At 39.0% G+C, this 11,115-nt stretch overlaps 1 protein-coding gene across 16 annotated transcripts in view; it reads left to right on the top strand.

Annotated features, from left to right (window-relative positions):
* Positions 1-11,115, top strand: part of neb (nebulin) — a 53,118-nt gene continuing 42,003 nt past the window's right edge. For 15 of the 16 annotated variants that reach the window (XM_026376104.1, XM_026376103.1, XM_026376102.1 and 12 more), the window contains exons 1-25: positions 1-70; positions 800-887; positions 1,239-1,328; positions 4,009-4,053; positions 4,826-4,933; positions 5,151-5,258; positions 5,479-5,583; positions 5,677-5,781; positions 5,937-6,041; positions 6,337-6,441; positions 6,783-6,887; positions 6,976-7,083; positions 7,549-7,665; positions 8,054-8,155; positions 8,254-8,361; positions 8,443-8,547; positions 8,665-8,763; positions 9,284-9,388; positions 9,471-9,578; positions 9,663-9,776; positions 9,872-10,069; positions 10,172-10,279; positions 10,407-10,505; positions 10,626-10,730; positions 10,954-11,061. In XM_026376104.1, coding sequence (XP_026231889.1) covers positions 1,260-1,328; positions 4,009-4,053; positions 4,826-4,933; positions 5,151-5,258; positions 5,479-5,583; positions 5,677-5,781; positions 5,937-6,041; positions 6,337-6,441; positions 6,783-6,887; positions 6,976-7,083; positions 7,549-7,665; positions 8,054-8,155; positions 8,254-8,361; positions 8,443-8,547; positions 8,665-8,763; positions 9,284-9,388; positions 9,471-9,578; positions 9,663-9,776; positions 9,872-10,069; positions 10,172-10,279; positions 10,407-10,505; positions 10,626-10,730; positions 10,954-11,061 — 2,439 coding nt within the window. In that variant the 5' untranslated portion in view covers positions 1-70; positions 800-887; positions 1,239-1,259. The remainder of the gene's footprint in view (positions 71-799; positions 888-1,238; positions 1,329-4,008; positions 4,054-4,825; positions 4,934-5,150; positions 5,259-5,478; positions 5,584-5,676; positions 5,782-5,936; positions 6,042-6,336; positions 6,442-6,782; positions 6,888-6,975; positions 7,084-7,548; positions 7,666-8,053; positions 8,156-8,253; positions 8,362-8,442; positions 8,548-8,664; positions 8,764-9,283; positions 9,389-9,470; positions 9,579-9,662; positions 9,777-9,871; positions 10,070-10,171; positions 10,280-10,406; positions 10,506-10,625; positions 10,731-10,953; positions 11,062-11,115) is intronic. The other variant, XM_026376091.1, reaches the window with a different exon arrangement.

Raw genomic sequence — 11,115 nt, 5'->3', positions numbered from 1 at the left:
CAGCGTTTCTCTGGAGGGAAGCTGGGGAGGCTTTGGCGGCTTGGGAGACCATAAAACTTTAATATAACTGGTAAGCTAAGAAATGGAGAAAAAGCATTTTCCACATTTTCCACACCGTGCATGGGTTTCCTTCTGTGTGGACGTCCATCATTTCCATCCTCTGCTGCCCTGTGGATCCAGGAGGACAGCTGATGAAGGAATGAGGAGTGTGAAGACTGCTGCACATTGAAGGAATAACTAAACAATTCAGAAATGCAAGACTTGGGCAAGATCAGACCATGCCTACCTTGGGATGTATTTGCAACTGCAGCAGCAGTCTGGCGATTTTGTCTTCTTTCCAAAATTTCACTGCCTGTTTGCCTATTTTTTCCTTCTACCTCCTTTGTTCCATGTGTTAATCTTGTTGTTTTACAGCAAAAATTACATTTTAACTTAAAGAGTGGGCAATCAAGTGCTAAAAAAGGTAGTTAGTATGCCATCCTAAATTTAACCTGCAGCCTCAGAAGGCATTGCATGTCCATTTGCTAAACAGAGTCAACCAATCAGGCGGTGGCATTGGCTTACATGTCAAATAGCTGAAGCGCTGTTGGGCAGCTGTCGCCAACCTTCAGCCAGGAGGCACCGTTCTTTCAGCTGTGTTGTGGCAAGTGAGGGAGGAGGGGGTGTCTGTCACACTTTCAAAAGCAGAGGCCTGTTATAATGCATACACCTTCCTAATCTTCCATTCTCCCTGTGTAATCGATTCACCCTTGTAGTGCAGCTTCTGAGGTGTTTTACACATTTTTATTACTTTGCTTAGGATTGGGGCATTTCACAAAGTTGAGACCCTAGTGGATGGCAAGTGAGACTTCCTTACTGTCAGGAAGTACTGCGGGAATCTTTCGCTGGTATGGCATGCACATTTATCTGTTGAATATCCATTTGTGTTTATATTTTTCTCGCATGTGTTAGCTGTTCATTATTCCTCCTTTTGAATGAGGTAATTGGGTTCAACGGGGGGGATGGCTGGCAGCATCCTAAAATATCTCTGGTGCAGTTGTCATTTGGTCTTTTCTTTAAGCCCCAGTATATGCTGCTTGAAATTAAAATTTAATTTGTGTGTTTATCTTTTACTTACACATGCTACATAATGCATTTAATTTACAGCCACACTGTTTGATTATATTATTCATTATTATACATGCCTATCTAGAGTTTAAAGAATGAATGCCTGACAGTGTCCTTTGTGTTCTGCGTAGAACCTCTAAAACCGTCCCAAAATGACGGAAGTTGTGGAGGAATACGAGGAATATGAGGAATATGAGGAGGAGGAGGAGGAGGGGGAGGTGGTAAGTGGATGTCTTCTCATCATTATATGTACATTAACCACAAAGCTTGAATCTGACATAAATAAGAATACAACCTGAGATATGATTTCTGGATCTGGAGCACCAGTTTCAGGCCCTATGAATAGTTAAGTTAGTGACGATACCCCCTCCAGTCAGCAGTTCATGGAACCAGTTCTCCATGCCTACTGGTGGATCCTGTTTCAGGCCGACACCTTCTGATAATGTTTAAGTCCTGAATTGCTCCTAACAGTCAACTATAAACTATTTCAAACTGAGAATAGAACATTTTCTGGTGCCTGTTAGAGATGATCCTTACTGGAGGTCGTGCAGTTGAGCAGACAGCACCACAACATTATAAACAGATTGTAAATAATATAATCTCTACAACACCAGAAAAAAGTCATTTACTTCCACAGAATTCTGCTAAATGACTTTAAAGCATTCATATAACTACGTTTTTATACCTAGCTCCGTCCTATCTATAAACACAGTGATGTAATGGCACCCACAGCCTTCCTGTACAGCATAGATAGTGCAAGATTGGATTACATACAATTTGGGCATCTGCCAGTTTCTGGAAGTTACCTTTTGTCTTTAACCCTAAATGACTGGTTAAATTTAAATCCATCACCAATATCAAGTCACATTTGTCTGCAGATCATGTGATCAAACTTCATACCCTTAAGATTTCCAGATGTTTTAAGCTACATTTATTGTGTATGAATCGTGTTGTTGAAGGTCTCCATGTCAGTGTCCAATGGAAGAGTGAAAGCAGAAGGCTAACAGTTTAATCCCATATTTCCTGGTGAAATAGGATTAAAGCTAGCCTCGTATATGTCAACATTTAATGTTGCTGATATCTTATAGGGGAGTTTTGGCTGCACAATATTAACTAAACACGTGTGGCAATCAGTTGTTTAACTCCCATATAACATATCAACTGTTGAAATAGATTTACTATCTTTACCGCAAAGATATAAATCGTTTGGGAGGTGGGACAGATGCATACACTCTGATTTCACTAGCACTTTCATCTACACTGTGGAGAAAAGTTGCATTGTTTTGAGTAAACAGTAAGACGGCTTCTTATTTAATCTACAGAATGGGGAGAAACATAGAAATAAATTAGTTAAAAGACAGTATTTTCACAAGGATTTAGAAAAAATACCATTTCAATATGAATTAGTTTAGTTTTCTCAAGTTTATTAATGTATCATCATGAACATTTTTCATATTGACTTTTGATTGACTTAACATCTCAGGCCATTAAGGAGTTGAGTGTAGAGTTCTCTGACTGGCATTCAGACAAATTTAGAAGTGGACGTCTGCGGCACTTTGGCAGAGAGATGGAGGGAGAAGCATAGGGAGAGAGGGAGAGCCAAGTGAGAAGAGCCACTGTGCTGTAAATCACACTCTGAGTATATTAACGTCACAGTGCTAGAAATTTGCTTAGTACAGGTAGATGCATGGAAAAACTGCCTAATGTGAGACAGAGTGAGGTTATTTTTACACTGCTTTGTAAGGATGTGTGATGTAGGTAGTTTACTGTTTCATCTACACCTATGGTTCTCTCCTGTCTGAGAGATTCAGATATCGAGGCCTCTTACAAATGTTAATCCGAATGATTGAGATGTTCTTTCTCGCAGCTCTGGTTATTCCTAGACTAGAATTTGTGGTACATTTGAAGGACTATTGGTTAGCTGCCAAAAATACCTGCCCCACAATGTTCAGCCTTGTGTGACAGTAAATGCTCTGTTTAAGTAGGGGCTGTGTGGGAATATGGTTAGTTTCAACAGCCTGAGGTACTTAAATAAGAAATAATGTCGCGTTTAAATAGATTTATTTCTCAGTTTACAGCAGAAATGTTTGGTTATTTGCACTGATTTTGACTTGTCCATCCTCTCAAAACAACTCAATCTCTTTCCCAAAAGGGCACAACATCAAGTTGCTCCTTCTTTTTTAAAATCAGCTGTGAGCTCCACAAATTAAAACCCTAATCATCTCCACTGTATTGTAGTGAAGACAGAAAACTGCTGAACATTAAAATGTATTAAATAAAACACAAGCTATCTGTATGGCTCCATGTTACCAGGCGTAAATGAGAATATGTTTTTTCTTATTTGGGTAAACAAATCCTTTAAATTCATGAGAGCTGTGTAAGCAGACATGGATATTATGAAGCTGTGTACTGCTGTGTGTCACAGCAACTGATGACAGGAACAATGAGGTATGAAATAACAAATAATAATAGCATTATTGTCATGTGAGCGCCTGGTTTTTATAGACTTGAGAGGATCAAAGATTTAGGGTGGTCAGGCTCACATAACACAGAGGATATTAATGCTGCTCTTTCCTCTGTAGAATATAAACTTAATTAGACACAGTCACAATTACACCATATTCACCTCTGAGGATTCATTCGGTGAAGTTTGAGCACAGAAGGAATCAGTTTATTACAGGTTAGGACCAAGATGTGAGATGACGCCAGAACAACGACAGATTGACTCATAGCAGAGTGATTTTAATAAACTGGAAGTGTCCATGTCCGTTAATGAAAAACACCAGAGCTGTGGAAAAATCACCCTCAATCCTATCAAAGTACTGTGCCGTTTCTCCCATAACTTGTTATGGAAGTTTTGAAACCTCAGAGTGTGTCCTATATTTGTAATATGTTGAGCAGATTACAACGACGACTGTCACTGAGCACTCGACTCAGTTCTTACAGGTAAAGCACCCGAGAGACAGCGGTTCAAACAGGGCAGCCTTGCTTTGTCTTGACAATGACGTACCCCCCCACCCTTGTCTGCATGTCTGTCTGGATAATCTGCTGCCTGGTTATTCCATTAAAGGCATAGGGCCTTTGGTCTTAGGAGGCAGAAATAACTAGAAATGAGTTTAAACTCTGCATGAACATTAAACTTAAAGTTTTAGCCAATATTACATTTTACTGTGACCTCAAATAAGGTTAATTGCTTTTTGTACATTTTTGTCCTGTAGCTTTATTGCCCAGCAGATGACATGCTATAAACATCATGTAGATGTATTGCTGAGCCTGGCATTGCATGCAGCACATTGCATTCATAGATACATTACCGTTCAGTGGATGTAATTGTAAATTCAGCTTTTCCCTTTTGCTTGTGTTGGTTTTGTTTGTTCTTCAGTCCCCTTCATCCAACATTAGTAGAAGTCATTTTTCTAACGCGCTGACTTCCATGTAGAATATATTAATGCTTTATTAATTAATTAGGTCTTGATTGTTATCATTTCACTGATTAAATGTAATTACTGTAAGTAAAAGGTATGTTTGCATTTTAGGAGAAGCTTTCTCTTCACCATGACAAAATCAGATTTAGTCAACACGTTGACTTTGTTTAAGCATCACATTATCTTTCTGCACATAGCCAACCCTGTTGTAGTTGTGGATGAGGTTTATCTTTCTGGATACCGTATAGTTTTTACTTGGATAGTTAATTGTATTTTCTTCTGTCCTCTTTTAGTCTGGCTTGCCTGCCAGGAAAGTTAGGAAGAAGGTCAAGGTGGATACTTCCAAGTTCATGACTCCTTACCTGGCCCACAGCAAGAAAATGCTGGAGCAGTTCAGCCATGTAAGAAACAAGTTTGTTTTTTTAAAATAAAATCAGTTTTTGACTGTTATTCCTAATGCCTATTTTGTCTAAGAAATGTATCTTAAAATATTTAATTTGCAATTAACTGTATTTAAATTATTTTTATTTGATAATTGATCATTTTCAGTGATTGCAGTGTATCATGACTGTATATCTATACTACTATATCATGCTCATTTTAATGGTTGCTCTACAGAACAAGTACCGTCAGGCTTATGACAACTCTAGAGGCCAACCTACTGCCATCATCACTGATTCCCCTGAAATGATTCGCATCAGGAAGGCCCAGGAGCAGCTCAGCGAGGTGAAGACTGTTGAACACAATGTTGTCCTCTATATTATGTCATCTGAAGTTTAATGATGGTGATTGTAATGTTACTGTATTTAAAGACGTCTAGTTTGAATTCCTTTGTAAAATGGCTTACATGAACAATTTAAGAGTGACAGTGATGTGTGATATGGTGACAGTAGATAATAGATTATACATAATAAAGATAATATGAAATTATGTGTATCATCATCAGGTTAAATACCGCATGGAGGGAAATAAGGCTCGGACAACTAGCTTGTATGATGGTGAGGCTAGAGAGATCGCCCACGTCAAGCGTGTGTCTGATCTAATCAGCAAGGTGAGATACCTGATTTATGAAGTTGTAAAAGAAAATGATTTGAATGTTTACTTGTGACTGTTTAACACCAGTGCTGCTGCTTATCTCCCCCAGGTTCTGTACAGACAGAAGTGGGATGAGACTAAGGACAGGTACCTGCTGCCTCCTGATGCTCCTGAACTGGTTCTGGCTGTGAAGAATGCTGCTAACTACAGCAAAGTAAGCCCAATGTGGAATTCAGGCACTGAAGTTTATTTCCAAAGAGAGAATTTCTGCTCATGTTAGAATAACAGCTCGATGTATGATTGAACATAATGAGTAGCTGTTTACATTTTAAAGGCATTGAGTAAATCATGGATTTATACCTTGTTTAGAAACTTTACACTGAGGTCTGGGACGAAGAGAAGACCATGTACTACCCTTACTCTGACAGCCCCGAGCTGCGCAGGGTGGCCAAGGCTCAGGAGGTTCTTAGTGATGTAAGTTCAATTTACTATCACTATTGACATTGTCTTAATGTTGTCTCTAAGCAGGATTCCAAGAAATAAAATAAAAATCAATGTAGATTATCTAGTCTATATTTTATTTTATATGCAGTTCATGTCTCATATAAAATATATGTTTTTGCTAGTTTGCCAATCAGCATCATACACACACACACACAAAAGTGAAGGAATTTTCTCTGCTGTCTGTATTTTTATTTATTTATTTGTTTTCAGATCCAGTTGTTTGTGCTGAATTGGGTGCCTTTTATAACTCTGTGTGATCCCACAGGTTCACTACAAGAAGGGCCACAATGAGCGCAAGGCGAAGTACACCTCCCTGGCCGATCCTCCTGAAGTGGAGCTCGCCAAGAGAGTGGCCCATCAGCGCAGTGATGTAAGCAGAAATATTACTGGCTGTAACATACTGTAGAACTTTAAAACAACTATAAGATCCACAAGATAAAGGTAGCGAACATATGTAATGTTTACTGGAATATACTGAATATTCAGTATAAGCCATAAAAAATCCAATATCAGTAGTGTTGGTCACAGTAAAGAGCACCACAGACAGCCTGGCTAAGGATAGCTGTGCACCTGCTTTTTGATATTACTGGCCAAACTATGCTGGAAGGGAGAGGCTAACAATAGGGTTAAATTACAGGCACTCCAATCATTTCCTAAGTGTTCTTCTTTTAATATAATCTTCTAATATTGTTTGTGTTTGTTTTCCCACAGCTCAAATACAAGGAAGATTACAATAAGAATGTGAAGGGTCAATGGTGTGAGACACCCTACTTCGATGTGGCCATTGCCAGGATGGCAATGGACAACCTCAGCAATGTAAGAGCTTAATACCACAAAAGAGACACAGTTTCCTGCTTTATTTTGTTATTTACCTCTATCCAATCCCCTTCTCTTTCTCTTTCAGAGAAAATACACGCAAGAGTTTGAGGATGTAAAAGACCAAATTTATTTCATGCAAACAGACACACCAGTTTACGATACAAACAAGAAGGCTCGTATTGCTGCAAGTGAGGTAAGTCCACACAAGCACACACGCACAAAAAGGTATCAAAGTGTTTTTTATAGGTATTATCTCATGTGGAAGACATGACAGGGAGTTGACCCATGTCTCAGAGCAGAGTGTGAGTCAACACTCTGACGCAGGGACACACCGTATTGTGCCCACACATGCACTGTGTGACTGTGAGCTCTAGATTCGGTTCACTGTCACTGCACAAATTCAGTGTGCACTTTCACTAGTTCTCAGTAACAACATATAAAACCATGGGGAGAGGTTTTTCAGCTACTGAATACCTCATAACCACCCACATGTTCACGCACAATGCACACATGTGTCATGTTGGGAAACAATAAAGACACATGAGACACACTGTACTGGCATAATTGTATGAGTCAGTGTACCAACCATGTGAATACACCTGATCAACACACCTTGTTCCCTTCTCACTCACAGTAATCTCTGTGTTTCTTTCTATAGGTCCAATACAAGAAGGATTATGAGAAAAGAAAAGCACAGTCTGACTACAACACGCTCCCCGCCACTGAGAATCCTCTCCTCCGACAGCTCAGATATGCTGGCACAATCCTCAGTGATGTATGTGTCTCAAGAACCCTCCATAGAAAGACGTTGTTACTCACAGCTGGTTTTATAAAAGATGATAGATGATAATTAGGGGCAATTATAAAAGCGTAGAAGTAGTGCAGTGGCACTAGACAGAGGTGCTGCTTGCATGAATTTGACAGTTATTGTTGTCAGACTATTAATCAAGAAGTGAAGTGACTGCCAAAGTGACTGAGGTGGTTGCGGATGTGGCGCTCAGCGTTTGCAGTCACTTGCAGTACCTTTTGTTGTCAGTTGTTACCAATATGTTGCTTAGCCAGTGAGTTTGTCATCCATTTCATGCTCCAGACTATTTTGTGGTTGATCTACATGAGTTACTCATCATGATTCATCACTTTATCATTTGTTTTTTTCTTTACAGAAAGTTTATAAGTCCAACTATGAGAAATCCAGAGGTTTCAGCATCAACTACTGTGATACGCCCAAGTTTCAGATGGACTCTGTACTTAAAAAGTTCACTGATGTAAGACTAGTCTACAGGACAAAAATCTTTCATTAATCCAAAACAATACACAATATTATTGTTTAAAAAAAATTACAACATTTTATTTCACTTTTTAGACACATTACAAAGATAAATACAACAGTGAGGTGAAGGGCCACTACATCGGCAGCTATGAAGATGTCTACATGCTTCACTGCCAGAAAGTCGAAGAAATGAAGAACGAGGTAAATCACTGGGGGATGTTTTAAATCACTGGTGTAACAATTCTATAGTTTTCCTCATAATTTGCATCTTTCACCTTGCAGCAACTGTATAAATCTGATTATGAAGACATGAAAACAAGATGCTTCTTCCCTCAAACTGTTACGCCTGAATATGAAGCTGTGAAGAAGCTTCAGCAGTGTAACGATGTGAGTATTCCTGGCAAATACAATACTACCATATACAGTATATATATATATATATATATATATATATATATATACAGCACTTACATGTGACAAATTCTTCCATCTTGTGCTTTGCAGAACGTTTATCGGCAACATCCAGACAAAGTGAAATTTACGCAGGTGGTGGATTCACCAGTTCTCGTTCAAGCCGCCATCAACGCCAAACAGCTAAGTGACGTACGTACCTTTTATGGACTACCTCGTCTTAGTGCTGTGTGATAGAATTGATAGAATCTTACTTATCAATATTGCTGTACTTCTTTCGTACTCTTTGATTCATATAATCTGTGTAAGTAATTGTTGTGAACACTATAATTGAACATTTAATGACTGAAATGGCCACAATCCTTCAGCTTGAGATGAAATTATCCTAGATATGCAGATCACTTTAAAATGTGCCCAATCATCCACATTGCCCAGCTGTCTTTCTGTGGGCACCATGGAAACTGGAGAGCCATTTCTCTGTAGTATAAATAGCAACAAGCATTCAGTTGGCCCAGAATAAACCCTGTGATCAGAGAGGGGCTGAGGAGGTAGGAAAAGGGACAATCGTTCCATCTCAGAGAGAGTCCAGCCAGAACACTGCTGCCCTCCAGTGACAAAAAACCGAAAAGCACTTTTTGTGTGTTTATATATATATATATATACATATATATATATATATATTTTTTTTTATTTTACTTTCTTCTTGTTTCAGTTGAACTACAAGGCAAAGTACGAGGAAACAAAGTTCAAGTCCAGTCTGCCCCCAGACTACCCCTTCTTCATCCAGTCCAGAGTTAACGCCTTTAACCTCAGTGATGTAAGTAACTATAGAGTCATTTGTAAATCACTCATCATTTCTACCTAAATGAACATTAATGGCATGATTTTCCTCCTTGCAGAACTGTTATAAGTACGATTGGGAGAAATCTAAAGCGAAGAAGTTTGAGATCAAGGGCGATGCCATCTCGATTCTTGCCGCCCGGGCTCACACAAACATCGCTAGTGATGTAAGTGTGCTACAGTATAATATCAATAGCATTCACTTTTAGTACTCAGTTTGCTTCAGCACAAACTTTTGCTTCTCTTTCCAGGTTAAATATAAAAAGGAGTATGAGAAGAACAAGGGACAGATGGTTGGAGCCCTTAGCATTAATGACGATCCCAAGATCTTGCACTCTGTTCATGTGGCCAAAATCCAGAGTGATGTAAGTCATTAGGAGTCAGCAGGAATCACATTACATTAGCCTCGTCTTATTGGAGCTTTTAAAAACCAAAACTTCTTACTTACCTGTCTCCACAGCGTGAATACAAAAAGGACTATGAAAAGATAAAGACAAAGTACCATACACCACTGGATATGATTTCAGTCACTTTGGCCAAGAAATCCCAGGCGATTGCCAGCATGACTGGGTATAGACGCATCAGTCCCAACTACTTCCTTCCTTATGACAGTGTGCTGCTGGATCTGGCCAAGAAAGCCAACGTCATCCAGAGTGACGTAAGAACAGACAGACTTCTCCTCATCTTAATTGTATGTTTATGTGTAATGTGATTCATTAAGTATTCGTTGACTGATTTCTTTTTGTTTCCTGCATCACAGAATGAGTACAAGTCTGACTACAACACCTATACCAAGGGTAGCCCATGGGTGCCCTATGGCTCCATGGAGGTGGAAAAGGCTAAAAAAGCTGCAGAGATCCTTAGTGAGGTATGTGCACAGCAGCATAAACTTCACACTTCTTGTTCACGCTTTTCTGTTTTTGTCTTTACATGTTAATCAAAAATGTATTTGTTGGTTGGAGGGATTTATTGCATACATTATGTTGTTTCTTCAGAGAAAGTACAGACAACACCCAGATACGATCCCCTTCACCTCCATTGACGACCACCCCATCATGTTGCAGTCTAGAGTGAACCAGCTTCAGAGGAGTGATGTGAGTCCACTGTCACTCTCACTGTTAACTTTATTTTAAGATCATTTCTGAAATTGTTTTTAACTTTAAAGTAGTTACAGTAAATATGACTTCTGCTATTATGACCCTCCTTCCTTACAGCTGTTCTACAAGAAAGGTCTTGAGGAAATTCATCAGAAGTACTCTCTGCCTCCTGATACCCCTGAGTTACTCCAGGCCAAGTGCAATGCCTACAACATCAGCAAGGTGATAGAAATAGTTAGATAATGTTTGTTTAAGAACCTAAACCAAATATGTTCTTTATATACAGTATAGACACATACATACAGTCTACATCTACACTGCATGTAGCTATGTATGCATATGTAGGTGGGGAAGTCTGTGTGTAAATATGAAGTGGATCCGTGCCAAATCTGTTAAGTCTTGATATCTTTTGTTGTTGTTTATATATTGTACTGTCTCATTTCAGAACTATTACAAGCTGGACTGGCAGGAGTTGATTGCTAAAGGTTATGACTTGAAGCCTGATGCTATTCCTGTTCTTGCTGCCAAAGCTGCCAGACATGCTGCAAGTGATGTAAGTTTTTCTTTATTTAAAACAAACTCAAATTCATGCTAAACTTATTTACCA

This window comes from Anabas testudineus, chromosome 21, assembly GCF_900324465.2.
Source record: "Anabas testudineus chromosome 21, fAnaTes1.2, whole genome shotgun sequence".
In the NCBI taxonomy this organism is placed as follows: Eukaryota; Metazoa; Chordata; class Actinopteri; order Anabantiformes; family Anabantidae; genus Anabas; species Anabas testudineus.
The sequence above is the reverse complement of the archived record's forward strand: the minus strand, read 5'-3'. Positions and strand labels throughout refer to the sequence as shown.